We start from the raw sequence: 19,483 nt of genomic DNA, 5'->3' as shown, positions 1-19,483 counted from the left end.
TGCCTGTCTGGATCTTTGAGAGGAGGTTGCTACAGAGAGTGACCTGAGCAGAGGCTGGATTCTAGCATGACATTCTACAGAAACTTCGTGAGTTTGGTGAAAGGGGGGAAGCTCGACTCTGAATCTTTTAAATGTGAGGCTGTAGGGTTACAAGGTGGTATGCCTAGCAGGTAGTTGGAGGTAAAGGAGAGTGAGAGGCAAGATGAGATCTTGTCGTGGTGAAATGGGTTGGAGCCTAGTGTATGGGGAGAAGGATTTATCCTGTGATGAGAGGCTGGAGCTTCCTTTGGGACCAGAGTACGGAGGGTAGATGTTCTGACAGATCTGTCCGATGCTGGAAAGGACAAACAAAATTCCTTTGTGCTAGCTGAAAGAGAAGAAGCGGGGAAGGTGCCGTAGCAGTAAGGACCAAGGACCATCAGTGAGGTTGAAGAAGAGCAACCACTGGGCACAGGACTTGCCAGGGGTGGGGGTGGGGTAAACACTGTGCCCCAGGATTTCATTCCCCCAGCAAGCTAAGCCAAGGGCAGTGGGTTTGCAGCAGCTGCTATGCAAGTGTGTGGAATAAGGAGTGAACCAGGAGAAGGTGTCAAAATGACTGTGTCAGTGATGTGCCTGCTGGGGCTCAGGCTGTGGGAACGTGAAACCAAGTGGTCCTTGCTGTGCTGGGAAGGAAGGAAGTAGTTTAATTGACCACTGCCTTCCCCCTCTACAAGCACAGCCTTGGCTCATAAACATGCCTCATAAATGCTGTCTGACTTAAAGTAGTGAGCACAAAGAACTGCTTTTGAGGGACCAGTGGTGGGTGGTCAGTGGTCGTGCTGGGATCTTGGATGGAATGGGCAGTATTTTTCTATCTGTTTTGGACATGGAGAAGTTGAGTGGTATGTCAGAATGAACACTGCATTTCAGAGTTAACAGAAAGATGGCAGGAGACAAAGTGAGCCAGCAGTCAGAACCTCTGTGAGTCCAGTGTGTTAGCATGTGGATGGCAGGAGACATGCCACTGGGAGTGAGCTTTGGAGTAGAGGGTGATTCTAGAGAGGCCCTTACAGCCTTAGACCCATACTGACCCCAGGACATTAGGAAGAAGAGGAGGATGCCTGAAGAGAAAGTCACGTTGAGGGAGAGCGCGAGGGAGATGGCTGTGAAGAGGTTGAGAGTAGGAAAGACTGTCCAGAATCCTGAGGTTTCTCACATGGGGAACAAAAGGAATGCAGCGGTGTTGACAGCACAGGAGGTTTGCCTGAGAATCCCTGGGGTGGGAGGAAGCTGGTGGTTTCTGAGAAGTGCGGCTTGGCAATGGGAGAGGCCTCTGAGGCTTCTGGGTCTTCAGTTAGCAAAGGGCCCTGAGCCACTGTCACAGTGTGTTGTGTTGTCAACACAGTTGCTCCTCATGTTGAATGATCCTTATTTTCTAAAAATTGAAGCTTGGGAAAAGTTGCTTATCTGTGTAGGTCACATGACTTCGTGATTCTAGAGCCATTCTAATTTCCTTCGTGCACCTTCCCTGGCTGTATGGTTCTATTCAGAGATAACTTTGGCACAACTGTGCAGTCATCCTGATGCTTTATTGTTGGAAAGCCCGAGGGTACCTTAGGGATAGCTCTCTCGCACCCCTTGGTGGCAGTCATGGTGTTGTGGTGACACCATGGTAACAGTAAATCTCTGGCTGTATCATTGCTGTCAGGAAGGCTGCTAGAGTTTTATGGGAAAGGGGGTCCTGGTCTAGATACCAAATAGCCTTCGGATTGAATTTTATCTGGTTGAAAATTCCTAGTATGGTTTTATTTTTATTATTTAATTTTTGAGAAAGGGTCTCACTTTGTAGCTCTGATTGGCCTGGAACTCACCGTGTAGGCCAAGGTGGCTTTGAATTCACTGAGCCACCTTCCTCTGCCTGCCGAGTGCTGGGATTGGAGACCTGCTCTTTGGAATTGTTTGCACCTGTGAATAGCTCATGTCCTGCTTAATTATGAGCTCATTAATGAAGTCCTTTCTGTTGTTACAGGTCCAATGTTTTTCTCTCTCTTCATTTTACAGGTTGAATATAAGCTGGGATTCCAAGTAGACAACTTTGTGGCTATGGGCATGCCCCAGGTCAATATCTCTGCTCAAGGGGAAGTGCCACGCACTTTATCAGGTGAGCCAGCAAAGACAGACTTAGCACACTGCTTTCAGCTGTCTCCCTCACATCCCTACAAGGACAGTTTACTGAATGCCTGGCTCTGAAAAGTACTTTAATGAATTCTGTTATATCTTTGTAGAGCTGTTTTTACTTAGCTCATCCTTGGCTCCTTTTCTGTGTTTCTGGCATCTGCATCTGAGTTTCTGCCTCTGCCCTTTACTCCCTTTGGTTTAAGTCCCACCTGCTACCATTGACTTGAGTGGCCATTTGTCCATTTGCATCTGACCACAGGGCATCAGGACCTCTAGTGTCTCCTGCTCCAGTCAGCTGGCTCATTGCAGACTTCTCAACTTTTGCCTGTGTCCATTACCACCTGCCCTGGCCACTGCCCATGTTCCAGCACCCCAAGAGTCCAGTCTGTGTTCAGTTCTCATACCCAGGCCTTTGCACATGCCCCAGCATATTCAAACATATATAATTTTCACACCCAGGCCTTTGTACGTGCTGGCCTCAATTTGGAACCTTCTTTCCCTTTTTTCTGCTTGTGAGTTCCCATCTATCCAGTGAATAAGATGCAAAGTCTGCACCATCCTCTCCCTGTCCCACCTCCAATTGTTAACTCCTCTGTGCTTCCTGCCCATACCAACTTGGCATGTAACTGTTAATAAACGTATTACAGTATCTGGTGATTCCTTGCCCAGCAGTTGGGCATACAATAGGTGCTCAGTATGTGTCTGAATAAGTGGACTGAATGTTTTATTTCCACCACCCTCACAGCTTGTAAACAGACCCTTTGAAGGATATCCTGGGGAGTTTTCTGTTGTGGTAAACACCACTCGGGGAGGAAAGGGTTTATTTAAACTTTCTAGAGTCCATTCTCAAGGGAAGTCAAGGCAGGAACTCAAATCAGGAACTGAAGCAGAGATCTTGGAGGAGTGTTATTTGCTCTCCATGGCTTTCTCAGTTTGCTTCCTTATACAACCCAGGACCACCTGCCCATGGCTGGCACTTCTTACAGTGGGCTAGGTCTTCTCATATCAATCATTAATTAAGAGAATGCCCCACAGATGTGTCTGGCCAGTCTGATAGGGGCAGTTCCTTCGTTGGAGATTCCAATCTCAGATGATTCTAGTTTGTGTCAAGCTAATAAAAACTAAGCAACACAGAAAGACTCTAGGACATGGAGATTTTAAAATGTATCATCATCATCATCATCATCATCATCATCATCATCATCATCATCATCACTGTTTTAAAGAACAAAGAAGTAGGGCTTTCCTGGCAGTTTTATTACCTTATTAAGTTCACTTATCTGTTCACTCATTCTTAGTGGCACATGCTCGTTTGGGCTTTAAGACAGTGCTGGAAGGCTGGTTAATTTTTGTTGGTCAGCAAGGATGTTCAGAAATGCCTAAATCTCTGATCCACTCATATAGATAGTGAAATAATTTCTCAACTTATAGGAAAGAAATCATAAACTAAAAGATAAGAAAAAAGTTACTAAAATCTACTTTTTCATCATTAGCATCACTAGAAAACTTTTTAAAGTTAATCCTATTTAGAAGGGCAGTGTTGTTTTTAATTCCTAGCTAAGAATTTGTCAGTTTCATTTATAGATTTATTGTAATTTACCCCAGTAACAATGTTTTTACTTCCTAAGGGGTACTTATGAGTAATTTCTCTTTTGGATAAGATAATTTTTAAATGTGATCCCTAAATATACATACACATTTTCCACAGAGAGTACTTCCAAACATGCTCTTACTATGTCTCTGTTTGTCATGGTGGTGTGTTAATGTTTGTATTTGCTCATCTGTATGTCATAGCTCTAAGTCCAACAGAAACTCTCCTGCCACCCAGTTCAGTGTGGCTTTGGTTTTTCCCCATCTTGTTAGCTAGACAGCAGGAAAGGATGCCCCTGCTCTAGGAATATGGTGATGATGTGTCTTATTTTGTGCCTCTCATGTCTGCCCCGCAGACAGCAACGCATATGCTGCCTTCTGACATTTACATCCTTCCAAGGCCTGGAGCGATATATTATGCATTTGGTACTGCATGGTCGTTACTTACCGTGTAATTTTGTTACTGTTGCTTGTGAGACTGGTAAGGTCAGCAGGGTTTGCTGAAGGGTTTTGTAGCTTCAGTATATTGGAAAGCAGAATACACACAACAAACTAGCATGTTCAAAATCTCAAGAAGGCTTGACTGTCATCCCTTCATCTCTGCTTTGTTTCCTCTTCAGCACTCTTCTGTATCTACAGTGAAAGGAATATAAATGGCCAGAACGGAGGTGATGCAGTCTCCGAAAGCTTCTGTCTGGTCCACTTATTTAAATGTGTTTGTTTGTTTTATTTGAGAGCAGAAATAAATGAAAACGTTGAATCGTACTGTTGGGGCTTTGATCCTGATTTTTAGAACACTGAAGTATTTTCTCTTTCTTTTAAACAGTGTTTCGGGTCGAGCTTTCCTGTACCGGCAAAGTAGACTCTGAAGTCATGATACTAATGCAGCTCAACCTGACAGTACATCCTTCCAAAAACTTCACAGTCTTAAATTTTAAACGAAGGAAAATGTGCTACAAAAGTAAGGATTGTATTTAACAAAACGTGTTTCATGTAAATAAGAGGTCCATAGAAGATTGTGGTGCTTGTTTACAGACTAGTTGTGAGAAAAGGAAAGCACACAAGTTGATGAGATCCTGGGGTAACCCCAGGTAGTATGTAGCCAGGATCTCAACCCCACTCAGCCTCTGGTTCTCTGTCTGTAGAATTGCCTGAATGTTTCCATTAGACGTGTGAAGTGGATCCTGTATGACTGACGGGTAAAGAAGGAAAATAAACTCCACAGGGGCCACAGCAGCTGTGACTAAGCATTTGCTTGATGAACTTGGCTTCTGCAGGAGCTTTACTTTAGGGGGTCATGTGGGCCCGGTTGGGACCATATCTCTGCTCTTCTCAGGAAGGGGGATAAGTTATTAAACCTTGTGAGGCTTAGGTCCTCATCTGTAAAATATTCATGATGCTGTTTCAGAGAGGGTTTAAAGGGTAATTCAATCTAGCCTAGAATTAGGATGTCATGTGTGGGTACTTAATAATTATTACCTCTTTGGTAATAGATCAGTGAATTCTAGCACACCAAGGCTGAGTTTTGAGATGTTAAGTATTCTTAAAGGTTATCTAATCTCCATGTAGCCCAGAGGTAAAGTTTCTGAATTTACAAATAGGTCAAACTGTTTAAGGTAGAAACAAAACAAACTGTAAACTTACTCAGTGCTCTTTCTGTGGTCTGTAATGTTACCCGCACTAAACCACATAGCCTTACATCAGCTCCAGGTGGTGTGTTTTCAGAAGATCTGAGTAACCTGACCAGGCTCAAAGTGCTGCAGCTAAGGGGCAAATCCAGGTTCTTGGCTTCTTTGTGAAACTGTCTGTTTACAAATTTGCCAGTTGAAATTAGTGCTGGGTGTTATTCAAACATGCAGGGTCAAAAAGTGAGTTACGGTGGCAAATGTCAAGACACATACCAACAAAGAAGCTATATTGCATTGAATAGAGACATTTTTAAAATAAAAAATTAGCACCCTTAGCTTTGGTGCAGTTCTGGTTCTCTGAGTTATATACCTACTTTGATGTAAGTTTGAAGCCTAGGTGGATTATAGAGGCCCTACTCCAACCTTATCGTTATGTGATTGGCATGAGGACACCGGGCCTTGAAGAGGCTACCTGGACTTGTATAACTAGTCAAGATGGAGGACGGATGGATGGATGGATGGATGGATGGATGCTAGGGCTGGACTCGGTGTGCTAGGAGAGTGCTTTGCCACTGAGCTGTATTCCAATTCTATCTTAGCATATTTGTTTGAGACAGGATCTTGCTAAGTTACCCATTCTGGCCTTGAACTCACTATCTAACCCAGTCAAGCCTAGAACTTGTGATCCCCCTTGGTAACAGAGATTAAGGCATGCACTACCATGCCTGACTTCTGAAAACTTCCATTTTAGATTTACTATATACCACCTTCTTAATGTGTGGTCGTAATTTGTCCGCAACTGCACTAGCAAGCACCCCTGTGCTGTGTGGAATGCTAAGAGCTATTATTCCCTGCAAGTTTCTTTATCTTTAGGTGAGAATTAGGGATCAGGAAGCTTTTCTTCTCTAGAATTCTAGAGTCTTTCCACTGAGCTGGTTGTGCCGTGAGTTTCCATGAAGACGGTAAGTGTGTGGGTTTCTCTACATTCTTCACCACAGAAACCTATCTCATTGGGAAGCTGTAAGTGACCAGCACAGGCTGTTTCTCTACTGGTGATGGCTCTGATGACCATAGAAGGACACAGTGGTTTTCATCGTCTCACAGCGAATACCTCGTGTTCAGAGGATGTGTTAGTGTGTATGGATTCTTATGGAAAGCCATTTCTGAAGATGTGTTAGTTGTGTAAGGATTCTTATGGAAAGCCATTTCTGAAGTACCTTTTATTTCCTTTTTAATCCAGAACTTGAAGAAGTAAAAACTTCAGCCTTGGACAGAAACACTAGCAGAACTATTTGTAAGTGTTACCGTGTTACCTTTCTCCATGAGAGTGAAGAGTACGTGTGAGTGTGTGAGCACATGAGTGTGCTTGCATGGAGCTTGATGCCTGCTCCAGTGTTGATGTTAGTTTGCTCTTTATTCTGCTGGGGTTCTGTGGATTGATATGTAGCCCAATTGAAGCTGTTAGGATATTGAGGATTTTGAGAATTGAAACTCATACATCTTTTACAGCACTGACAAACTAACAAATGCCTTTTAGGAGCAAGACTTTATATTGTGATTTTTCTCAGGTAGGCCTAATAAAGGAACAAATATTAAAATAAATATGTGTAAGACCTTCATTAGCACAGTGTTAGAGAATCTGACTCGTAGTTTGGGCCCAACCTTCAGCTAATTTCATCTAAGTGAAAATGCAAATTTATGTTATTTAATTTATTTTTTATTTTGAGAGAGGAAGGTGACTTAGTTGGTAAAGTGCTTGCTATGCAAACATGAAGACTTGTTCTGATTCCAGCACCCATGTAAAAGCCGGGTGCTGCGGTATACTCCTGTAACATCAGCACTGTGTGGCATGGGAAGGTGGGAGGTGGAAGAGGGACAAAGACAGGCAGATCTTCAGAGCTTGCTGGCCAGCCAGTGAGCTCCAGGTTCTGTGAGAGGTCCTGTCTCCAAAAGTAAGGTAGGAAATGATAGAGGAAGATACTGAAGGTCAAATTCTGGTCTCTATACATGTGCACACATATAAACACCTGCATATAACATGCAAACACACACAGAGATAGAGAGATACACACCCTTTGGGCAGAATGGGACAGGCAGACCAACACACACTAGTTCAGGCTGGCCTGGAGCTCTGTGTGTTGTTGAGAGTGACCCTGAGTTTCTGATTCTCATTTCTCTACTTGTGGGGTGCTAGGAATTAAGTAGAGCTTTTTAAAAGGCAAAATAATGTCAGAGATTATGTACTTGCTAGACTATCTTTGAGAAGGAAGAAAAAAAATTAAATGCCACTGCTTCCCGAGTTTACTTAAATTCTGGTGCTTTTTTTTTTTTTTGATGCTCTTAGGGTATTTCTTAGTAAGAGCAATGTAGTAGTGTTGGCCTTCCTCTCTTCCTTGCCCTTTCCTTTCCACCTTTTACCCCTCTAGTCAACATTTATTGAGTCTGCAATGACGAGGATGATATATATGACTGAGGCAGAAGCAAACTGAGCAAAGAGCCCAGCTGTTAGGTGCTTAGAGTGTTCCAGGGGAGATGGAACAGGCATCAGGTGGTGATGGCAGCCCAGCATGGTAGGCTGAGAGATCCGGAGAGCACAAGGGACTTTGGAAACCCTGAGGAGGGGCATGTAATCTCCTCTAAAGGATAGAGACAGCAGCTGTCTAAGGAAAGTGCCTGAGACCTGCGGGACAGCTGGGTTCTGACAGCTGAACCTCAGCAAGGAGGAGGAGCAGCTACGCCTGCCGAAAGCTGAGTGGCTGGACAGAGTGCACGTGGACAGCTTGCCCAGAAGCTCTGGACACTGCTTGGGTCACATTGTCCATGCAGGCCTTAGCTCTTCTCTACCCCTCCCAAGACTTTGCAACTCTCCCTTAGCATGCCGAAACCCTTGGGAGTCCTGTCTTCACCTAGGCACAGCTAGCCATCCCACTTGATTGCTTGAATTGACCTTTTGGATTTTTTTTCTCAAAGTTTGTTTGGTTGCTGGTTTTGCTGTAGGAATGCTGGATTATAAGTGCACGCTGCTGCACCTGGCCTTGATGTGGGTCCCACGTTTAGGTGGCCAGGCTTGTGCAGCAAGTTGTTTACCCACTGAGCTGGTTCCACCACCTGGTGCTTGTCTGTTTTTTTGTTTGACATCTCCACTTGGTAATTTCAAACTTAACTTATATACAAGGAAAAAAAATATCCAAGAATTATTTCTCAAGCTTCTCCAACCTGTTTCGTTTATAGCTTCTTAAAGGTAGCATCAGTGGGTTTTTAAGCCACAGCTTTGCTGCCTTTTGCTTTGAGCCCTGTAAGTTTGTGACTCTGCTTCACTCTACTCGCTTGGTGCCTTCACCAGCTCTCCCAGCAAAGCCTAGGTAGTCTCTCTATCAGAGGGCCTAGTAAGGTTCTCTTTCATTCCAGCTCTGCTCCTGCCCCCTCTGCAGCTGGGTCACACAGCGTGCAGTCGTCAGGCCACTGCGTGTGTCTGCTTTGCTTGATACCTTGTAGTGACTGCCGGTCTCGTTTGGAATGAACTACAGATTCCTTGGGTACTTTAAGATGGGGTTGTGATGTGAAACACGTGCAGCTCTGTCTCAGCATTCTGCTCATAATATGTATACTTCTGTGTCTATGAGCCCCTGCACAGTTTGCCTTCTGCTGTCCTCTGATCAGCCTGGGAGGGAGGGAGGGAGGGAGGGAGGGAGGGAGGGAGGGAGGGAGGGAGGGAGATCGAGAGAGAGAGAGTGTGCTGTGTGTGTGGTATAATCTTTTATGCATTGAATTAATTTTCCTGTTCCTGAGGTGTTTCTTGTCTTAAAATAACATTAGCCGGGTATAATCATATTTAATCAATAGAACCTTTTAAAAAAATCAAAGAAGCAAAATAATATTTATTGTTTTAAAAAAAAAACTGTGCTGTTTGCCCAGCTGGGTGACTGTTAGCCCCATGTAGTCTCAAAGTTGTAAATTCATTAGCATGATATAAAATTGCTCTAGTTGTTTTTCGTGCCACATAGCCAAGGTGGCCAGTGGCAACTGTGCTAGACGGAATATTCCATTTCTGTTTCTGTGAATATGCAGTGGAACTTAGCTTTCCTGCAGAGCATTCTGTGGGACAACTCTGCCAATGTCTTAGGACTGGGGCACTTTATGCCCCTTTTGAGGGTCTATGGTTTTTATTAACCAGAAATTTTAAGTCTTTTCTTAAAACTGTAACAAAGACACCAAAATTTGCGTGAGCCCCACACTGCGGGTTTCTGATTTTTATCAAAGAACGAGTGTGATGAAATGTGGGTTTTTGTGAGGAACGGCGAGTACTCACTGTGTTAGGACAGAGCACGCCTTCAGCTTTGTTTAAAAAGCCTAATGTGCTTTTCATTTTTGTTTCAGATGATCCTGTACATGCAGCTCCAACTACTTCCACGCGTGTGTTTTATATCAGTGTAGGAGTTTGTTGTGCAGTAATATTTCTTGTAGCAATAATATTAGCTGTTTTGCACCTTCATAGTATGAAAAGGATTGAACTGGATGACAGGTATTGTACATGTTTTGGGAAAAGAAAAAATAAAATCAGTTGCTTGCCATGTGCATGAGTGCCCCCCCAACCCCCATCCATGCGCACCAGTACAGGGGAGGAGGGAGGATGATCAAGTCCCAGCCAAAGAGGAAATAAGATGCCTTGGTTACCCTCTTTATGTTTTCCTGTTTTTATTTTTATCTTTTAAATTTTGTGGAGTTATAACCTAGGGAGAAGTAGTGGTCAAATATGTTTTTCATCTCCATTATCCTGACTTGCCTCCAGGCTCCAATTGCATTTTTGAAACTGTTCCTTTCCTTCCTTCCTTCTAGATTCTTCCAACCCCCTCCCTCTATCCCTCCCTCCCCCCACCTGCCTTCCCTCCCCACTTGGGTATCTGCTGTGCTCTAAAGTTTTCTGGATGATCCTAATGCATAGCAAAGTAGAGATACCCTGGATAGATAATCACACTAAGTGCCGGGATTACAAAGATTAATGATATACTTCATGGTATCAAGATTCTTTGATGTCAACTCATAATTACAGTATAGAATTGATTATTGTGATATGTATAATGTAGTGTGGGAATACAGAAGGTGCCTGCCTAACCTGGGTGAGTCAGAGATGACGCTGTAGCCACAACGCAATGAGAAGTAAAGATGGAATGGTAGATGCGTGCTCACAACCCACAATCCTTAGTGCCTCCTACACACCAGTTAAGACATTCTCAGCATTGTATTTGACTTTGAACCCTTGCTACCACCCTTGCTGAATCCTTAGTTGCACCTTGTCAGGTGATTCCTTACCCCTCACTGTGTGCCTTGCACCTTGCCCTTCAGAGCTTTTGTTCATACTGGGGCCATGGGAACTTTCTGCCAGTCTAAACTCATAATTCATACTCCAGATTTCCTAGAACAACACTGTAAGCTTTTTCCAGGCAGAGAGCAGTGTCTCCTCTTCCTAAACTCTGAGTCCTAACACTGTATGGTGGACCTGTAAAAGGTATAAAAGGAAACATTCCTTTATAAACAAGATCCAGAAAGGCCAGGGAGTCGGATGGATGCAGTACTCCTAAGTACTTTGTCTTCATTGTGTCCCTTCCCTTCCTTGAGAAGAGAAAGAAGTGATGGGAGCGCAGTGGTACACATGCAGGGCTCTAGTTGGGTTTTCTGTAGCCATGGTAACACACTCTGACCAAAACCAAGTTAGAGGAGAAGCAGGTGCTCTAGTTGGATTTTTTGTTGCCATGGTAAACACTCTGGCCAAAACCAAGTTAGAGGAGAAAAGGCTTTTATTTCATTTTACACTTTCAGGTCACAGTCTGTCGCTAAGGGAAATCAAGGCAGGAACCTGGGGCAGAAACTATGGGGATGGATGCTAACTGCCTGGCTTTCTCACTCCTGTCCAGTTAACTTCCTTATACATCTCAGGCCCACCTGCCTGGGTTGATGCTCACAGTAGGCTGGACCCACTCGTATCAGTGGTTAATTTCCTCATCTACATAGCCACAGGCTCGTCTGATTGAGCAGTTCTCAATTGAGACTCCTTCATATGACTCTAGGCTGTCTCAAGTTGACAGCTAGCTAGGATAGCGGATGCTATGTTTCAGAATGTTTGGTATACATTGTGATAATGGAGATCATTGTTTTAACAGAGGATGAACTGACATTTGGAAGCAGTTGAGGGGATGAAAGCGCTAACAGACATTTTGTATATGATTTTGAGAGATGGTGTAAGCCACAGGAGTCACTGAAGAGCAGGATGGATAGTCAGAAGTCACACTTAAGTGTGTCTCTTGTTTATTTTATTTATTTATTTATTTATTTATTTATTTATTTATTTATTTTGAGGCAGTGTCTCATGAATCTAGGCTGGTCTTGGTCTTGGACTCTTGATCCTCCTGCCTCCACTTCCTAACAGGCACATACTGTTAGACCCAGTTCACAGATCTCTCCTGATGCCCATAGAGTTGTGTTTTTCTCTATTGCTGGAATGCGTTTTAAGGTCATGAATTCATACAGGCTGAAGTTGTTCTGTAACTTAGATTCCATGAAACGTATGTGTCTTCCTGCTAAGTAAGTAGTCTCCACTCAAGTAGGAGCTTCAAACTCTCTAGGTTTCTAGATATTGTCTGAATAAAAGCAATGCAATTTATATTATTGCTTGTTTTCAGGGCATAGCTTAGTAGTTAAGAGCTAGCCTCTGGGGCCCGACTGTCTGTATCTGTGTCCAGCTCTTCTGTGACTAGCCTTCCAGCCTCCTCACCTGTAAACAAAGATTGTGGGGTTTAGAGAAATGATGCTAGAGGGGTAGTAGGTCTCAGCCCCAAATGCAGCAAGTGCCGCCATGGCGATTTCATTCCCAGAAAGGTGCAGTGTGCTAATCGTGGCTCCTCCTAGTACTGCCTACACACCAGGCAAGCTAATGGTGGTGCCCAGGTTCCTATGCCGCGCTCTGCCAGCACTGAAGAGACACCTGCTGCCCCTCTCCGCAGAGTCCTCTTGCTGATTGTGTAATCAAGACCCAGAAACAGACTTAAAGACGGTGACTTCTGGGCTTGTACCATTGTGACCTGTGCAAAGCAGGAAGTCTGCATTCTGATCATTTCTGTATTGTAGTTACATAACATGCTTACTGCACGCCAGGCTCTGTTCCCTGGTAGGCTAGCGGGCACCTGTAGTAATATGGGAGCGGCGGCAGGGCTGTGTCCCCAATACCCAGCCGCCTGCCAGGCTCCGGCTAGCTTATGCCCCAAAATAATTACACAGACACTGTATTCTTTTAAACACTGCTCTGGCCCATTTCTAATCATCTGTGTAGCGCCCCTAGGTGCGCTTACCGGGAAAATTCTAGCCTAAGTCCATCCTGGGTCGGAGCTTCATAGCGTGCGTCTTCCCTGGAGCAGGTAGCATGGCGTCTCTCTCTGAGGTGTCTGCTCCGGAGAGCAGAGCTGTGGAGTCTGACCTCACTTCCTCTTCCTCCCAGCGTTTTGTTCTGTTTACTCCTCCCACCTATCTCCTAACCAATGAGCCAAGCAGTTTCTTTATTGCTTAACCAATGAAATCAACAGATTGATATGACACTCCCACATCACTTCCCCTTTTTCTGTTTAAACAAAAAAGAAAGGCTTTAACTTTAACATAGCAAAATTACATATAACAAAACAGTTATCAAGTAAAAGTTACATCAGAAACATTCATACATATAACAAAATTGACTGTAAATCTCTATCAATAAAGCAAAATCTATACTAATACAAATTATTCATATCTATATCATATCCCCCTTTAAATGTAAAAGAACGTTTATAAACTATATTTGGGAACATGGGCGCAGTTTTTTCTCTCCAAACTGCTTCCTGCTGAATGGGGGCGTCGTTAATTAGGTCTTTCATGGTATAACCTGTGTGCTAGTTTCATCTCAGTTGGCAGTTGAGCAAAGCAATTTTCTGAAGATGTTCACAGCAACCCTTCAGGAGGACGTGGTCCATCATACCAAATCAGAATAGAAGAAATCCATAGAGTCTCATCCTCTGTGAAAACAAAAGAAGAATCTCTTTTCCAAAGTATCATATCCTTAGATCCAAATTCTGAAGTCATACCCTCATGATATCCGTTCTGGTTCCACTTGGCAACCCATATAATGAAATGACTCTCTGTACTTAGCTCCTTCACAGTCAAAAATTTTAAAGAAAACACAATGTACATAATCCAGACTCTCTGTGAATTTTCCATCTTTACGCGGCTTATTTTTATTTATATCTATAACTATCTGTACTCTGTCTCTTTAAAGACTTTACTTTTACTTTTTTCTTTTTAAACCATTAACTTTATTCTCTATATTCTTTTTCTTCTCTCTCCCAAGCCAACGTACATTCTTCCAACAGTGTGACTCATTTAGTGGTCTGAATCTGTCCTATTGTGAATCTACAATTTTTTACTATCCAGGAGCACTTTTGATTTGCGCCTTTAAATCACTAGGCGCTTAAGAATCTAAGATGTGACATTCCTAGGTTAACTTTTTGCTTTTTGAGCGTATATCTGTAGACCAGGCTGTCTTTGAACTCTCAGAGATCCGCCTGTCTCTGCCTCCCAGGCATTGGGATTAAAGGTGTTTGCTACTACACCTTGAACTCACAGAGATCTGTTCGTCTCTGCCTTCTAGGCACTGGGATTAAAGGCGTGTGCTACCACACCTTGAAGTCACAGAGGTTTACTTTAAGAATTTTAACTTTAAGTCTGCATATATTTTTAACACACTTTAAACCATTCAGAAATTTTCTCTGTCTTTGAATCTCTCTTTACTGTATATCTTTCTTTTTCTGACCACAAGAGTCTTTAATTTACCAAGCAATATCAGTAGGACTAAAGGCGTGGCTTTGACGGCTGGATCCAGCCCATTCCTTAGCTTTCCAGCCTCATGGCTGAGGTACTGGCTGCAAGGTCCCTGCCAGCCAGCAAGCTACAACAGACAACACTCAAGTCCTCTCTCAGTAGCCGGCCCTCCTGCCTCAAACAGTCAGAGTTTGCCCTGGCAGGATGGCCCAGAAAGCCGGCATTTTTAAACGGCGCAGCTTTTTTCCTGCTACGGCTGAAAACCGAAAAGCATGTGTTCAGCTTTTCATCAACACTGTTTAAGTGTTTTGTGGCAGGACCTCTTAATGAGCCGCAGAGTTTTGCAGCTAAAGCTGAGTCAGGAAGCCTCTTGGGGCTACCAGGTAGGAGCGGCACTCAGCACTTTAATTCTGAGACTGAGCATACAGCACAGAAATTCTTTTCATCCAAGTTACATCCAAATCTGACACGCAGAGCACTGCGCAGTCTGAAAACACGTCCCTTCGTGGTCGCCATCTGTAGTAATATGAGCGGCGGCAGGGCTGTGTCCCCAATACCCAGCCGCCTGCCAGGCTCCGGCTAGCTTATGCCCCAAAATAATTACACAGACACTGTATTCTTTTAAACACTGCTCTGGCCCATTTCTAATCATCTGTGTAGCGCCCCTAGGTGCGCTTACCGGGAAAATTCTAGCCTAAGTCCATCCTGGGTCGGAGCTTCATAGCGTGCGTCTTCCCTGGAGCAGGTAGCATGGCGTCTCTCTCTGAGGTGTCTGCTCCGGAGAGCAGAGCTGTGGAGTCTGACCTCACTTCCTCTTCCTCCCAGCGTTTTGTTCTGTTTACTCCTCCCACCTATCTCCTAACCAATGAGCCAAGCAGTTTCTTTATTGCTTAACCAATGAAATCAACAGATTGATATGACACTCCCACATCAGGCACCTGTGCCGCAGTGAACTCTTGGGGCAGTAGAGAGCTCATTCATTGTGAGCAGGCAGGAGCCAGTGACCTGTTACATATAGAGTTTCTTTAGAGGCAGAGAATGTAGCTACCCTGAGGTGTCTTCTCATCAGGGACCCATGGAGCCCACACATGTGACTTTTCCTCTCCTAACCCAGCAAACTGATCGGCAGTCTGTTACACCAGGTGAGTCTGTCCTGAAGGGGCAGAGTGTCTGTCTCCCCCCGAGAGATGAGCCTGCAGCTGTCCCCTGTCAGAGATTGAGAAATCAGTTCTTTGCATATGCGATGCTTGGATGTGTTACTTGGCGGTATTTTCATTTTTCTATTTTCCATTTTTTTCCCCAGCATCCCACTACCTTCATCCTTACCAGTGGCAAAGTGTGTCTGTTTTTCCTGTATTCATTTTTACCTTAATGCTTTAACAGACTGGCATACATAGTAATATACAGAGTACTAGAGTTTCTTTTGTTTTCTTCTTCTTTGAGATAGGGTTTCTCTATGTATCCACCGCAGCCAGCTTAGAGTTCCTATTGCTGTGACAGAACACCATGACCAAAAGAATTTGGAGAGGAAAGGGTTTATTTCTGTTAGTAACTCGCAGATCACACTCAATCCCAGACCTACGTCCAGGCAGGAACTGATGTAGAATCCATGGAGGAAGGAGGCTACTTACTGGCTTGCCCAGCCTGCTTTCTTTCCTTTTTTTTTTTTTTTGGCTTTTTCGAGACAGGGTTTCTCTGTAACTATGGAGCCTGTTCTGGAACTAGTTCTGTAGACCAGGCTGGTCTCGAACTCACAGAGATCCACCTGCTTCTGCCTCCCGAGTGCTGGGATTAAAGGCGTGTGCCACTTAAACACCTTGGGTCCACCTGTTCAGGAATGGCACCACCCACAGTGAGCTGGGCCCTCGCACAGGGGTCATTAATCAGGTAAATGCCTTACAGGCTTGCCTCAGGCCAGTCTGATGGGAACATTTTCTCAATTGACTTCCCTCTTCTGAAACAACTCTAGCTTGACAAAAACTATCCAGGACACCCATTTGAATGAAGAATGAAGAGAAGCAGGAAAGTCAACCTACACTGAGTAGTTCCTTTTTCATCAAGTATCAGCCGCTCGTGTCAGAAGCAAACGTTCTGCCTGGGTTATGTCTTCCCACTCGGTGAATGTGGCTTCTTCGTCAGCATCAGCGAGTAGTTAACTCACTGTGATTTGGGCTCACATGGGGGTCAGGGACTTACTGTGCTAGGCACTAGTGGTGTTGGAGAGGGCAGAGTGAACGGGCATCTAACTGTCCCCATGGAGTTTATGGTCTGCCTCAATGAGGCCTCCACCAAGAAGTCCCAGCTGTGAATAGGGTGGGAAACTACTTCTGTTCACTGCTGTGTCTTCAGCAGCCAGAGCAGCACCCTTCACCTCCTAGACACTTGATAAACATTTATTGAGTCAATGACTCACTAAGAATAGAGTAAGAATTTAGTATTTTGAAGATCTCTGTCCAAATTCTTAGCTTATTCTACACCAGGATGCCTACTTGCTTATAAAAATCAGATTTATTTAGAATAGCCTTAAACTATTCAATGTTAGCCAATATACATTTTAATCTGTTTACTACCTCTTGTGATGTAGCTTTGAAGATGTGGGCTTTACTGGATGTCGGGGCAGGCCTCCGACTATACCTTGCTTTTCTTATAATAGTAAGTTTTTGATTCCAAAAAATGTTTCTCTCTCCACTATTGCTTTGCTCATTCCTTTCTTGGGCATTTCACCCCAATATCTTAAGGAAATGAAAGTCTGACATAGATGGCCCTAAGGCTGCTTGACCGCTCACAATCTTGAACATTTTTAGATAACCCAGGAGTGCCACCTAGTGTCCAGTTGTTGAAGTTTATTCAGCCGTAGGTACCATTGCTTGCAGGACATTTTGTTGAGCTTTCACATCCATAAATTTGAGCCTCACAGAAATCCTGTGAGGAAGGTTTTCTCGCTCCACTTCTGAGGAGAAATTCCTCATCTGCTTCGCCCTTGAGATGCAGCCCTTCCCCTGCTGTACCAAATACTGAACTTCTAACAAATTAGTCTTCAGTGAGATCCTTGAAGTGCTCAGCAAAAGCATGTACCCTGTAGGTCCTTATGATTCTAAGGTTGGGGACGTGATGCACAGTATTCCTCAGGGTAAAATAGTGATGGTTTATAAGTGTGTGTTTGAGGGCCGAGCAGCGTCCTCGGGGCTGTACCCGCACATCCTCCATAGAACCCCGTTAGCAGTCTTGTTGGGAGTCGCTTTATGTTCCTTCTGTCCCCAGAGAGTGTGAGGCTCCAGAAGGATGGAATAGTTTGCCTAAGCTGTGCAGCTGGTGGTGCTGGCAATTATGATTTAAAGGTTTATGTTTTTCATTTGCTTATGACCAACTACATATGTAAACTCACATAAATCACTACTTAATAACTTCCAGAACTCCAACCACATGATGTCCTGACAAATCTTTGTTAGATTTGTTGAAAGTCCCCTCAGCAAAGTTGCTTGGAAACAAAGCTGACTGCAGGCTCACAGGAAGATAGGAATCTGAAATGTGAGCATGTCCAGGGACAGCGTGCTGAGGGCATCCCATTAGACACAGGCATTTCAGATGGAGGATGTGCTCAGCAAAATGGTTGTGTATACAGATGCTCTCCAAATATTTGTCAGAGGACACCCCTATCTCACTTTAGCCACAATATAATAATTCAAAATTATATTAGCTCTAAAAGACTACATAGAGCTTACAGCACTCATTGTGTGGATGTTTTATGTCTTTATGGTTTTCACATGTGTGTGACTCTTGAAATTGACAAAATACATGTGTAAGTGTTCTAGATCATATGGCAGTTGATCACGAGTTTCATTGCAATCACTAGGTTTTGAGAATGCAGTGATAAGGCACAAAGAGCAGTCAGTCCAAACTTTGTTCATACGTAGGAAGTTTGTTGGCTCTGCTGCCTCTGTAGTTACAGGAGTTCTGTCTATGCTGAGTCTCTCTGGTTTACTTCCCCTCGGCTACAAACTTATAATAAGGCAGTAAGGTCAGGATGTACCCAGGGGTGACCAGGGACAAGATCACCCACAGAAAAGGTTTGGGAGCCATTGATTTATAGTAATTGCAGATATCTAACTAACAAGGTTTGCACCCACTGCCTCAGGGTCTCCTTTTACTTGGGTATGGTTTCGAGTACTAGAGATTTCTGAGAACTGTGAATTAACAAGGAAGTGGGGTGAGGGAGGTGAAGAGGGGAAACGAGTCAGATGTGATGCTGCTTCCTTCACTTGCACATGGCACACTGATGTAGACTGTGCTTTATCTCAAATCCATCTGATTTGGGCCACTTCTTAAAGGAACTTGTTTCTCTTTTCTGAAAGCCAGTCCAGCTGAATGGTATGGGCTCTTCTCTAGAGAGATGAGCCAATAGTTCCTTGACATACCCTGTGTGAGGTTCAGAACTGCTCTCTGAGGACTTCCACCTACATTTCGGAACAGTTTTGCTATGATGACATGCTTGATCATTTTGAAGGTACAAATAAAAGACTAAATTGAACCATGTATTGTGAAGTAGCTTAGGAGTTCAGAATGAATTACTGATAGGGATGAATGCTTTTATCTACGAGAATTCTAGGCAGGTTGTAAAGTAACATGTATTTTATATGTATGCAAAAGAAATTTCTTACTGAGATTCACTTGCCAAATATTTCTCTCTAAAATTCTTTGCAGCATCAGCGCCAGCAGTAGTTCCCAAGGGCTGTCTCAGCCATCCACGCAGACGACTCAGTATCTGAGAGCCGACACACCCAACAATGCAACTCCCATCACCAGTAAGAGTTAATTTAATTCTACAGCTGTTTGCAAATCTTGTATGGTCTCTGTCAGTGGCCCTAATATGGTTAGTGTATATGTGGAATTATCTAACTTGTTCTAAAGTTGGTTTGATCTTCAAGTTTTGTTTCTTAGAACATTGAATAAAACATTTTAAAATTGGAGTATTTAATATAAAAATTGTTAGAGCTAATTCTGCTTTGGAATGATATTAAAAGAGCTTTTTAATGATATTAAAAGAGCTAATAAATCAATTCTCTACAAATCCAAACTGAAGGTTTTTAGGTAGTTTTAGGGAATGAGTTAATAGTTCCATGGAACACATAGGAACTTGCAATTGGTTTTATTCACCTGCTCTTGGAGATTGAGCCCAGAGTCTCCAGCATGCCGACCATATTCCGTGTCACGGAGCAGTCCACCAGTCCTTTATGCTGTTTTCTAATCGTAATACAAGCTAGTTACCA

At 43.6% G+C, this 19,483-nt stretch overlaps 1 protein-coding gene across 2 annotated transcripts in view; it reads left to right on the top strand.

Annotated features, from left to right (window-relative positions):
- Ryk (receptor like tyrosine kinase) overlaps nt 1–19,483 on the top strand; it is an 80,447-nt gene that overhangs the window by 30,075 nt on the left and 30,889 nt on the right. Inside the window, exons 3-7 of one of the 2 annotated variants that reach the window (XM_075964840.1) lie at nt 2,044–2,143; nt 4,577–4,711; nt 6,619–6,672; nt 9,756–9,900; nt 18,918–19,018. In XM_075964840.1, coding sequence (XP_075820955.1) covers nt 2,044–2,143; nt 4,577–4,711; nt 6,619–6,672; nt 9,756–9,900; nt 18,918–19,018 — 535 coding nt within the window. Of the gene's footprint in view, nt 1–2,043; nt 2,144–4,576; nt 4,712–6,618; nt 6,673–9,755; nt 9,901–18,917; nt 19,020–19,483 lie in introns of both variants that reach the window. The other variant, XM_075964839.1, reaches the window with a different exon arrangement.

Source organism: Microtus pennsylvanicus, chromosome 3, assembly GCF_037038515.1.
Source record: "Microtus pennsylvanicus isolate mMicPen1 chromosome 3, mMicPen1.hap1, whole genome shotgun sequence".
NCBI classification, from domain to species: domain Eukaryota; kingdom Metazoa; phylum Chordata; class Mammalia; order Rodentia; family Cricetidae; genus Microtus; species Microtus pennsylvanicus.
Note: the sequence above shows the minus strand (reverse complement) of the source record. Positions and strands in the feature narration are given on the sequence as shown.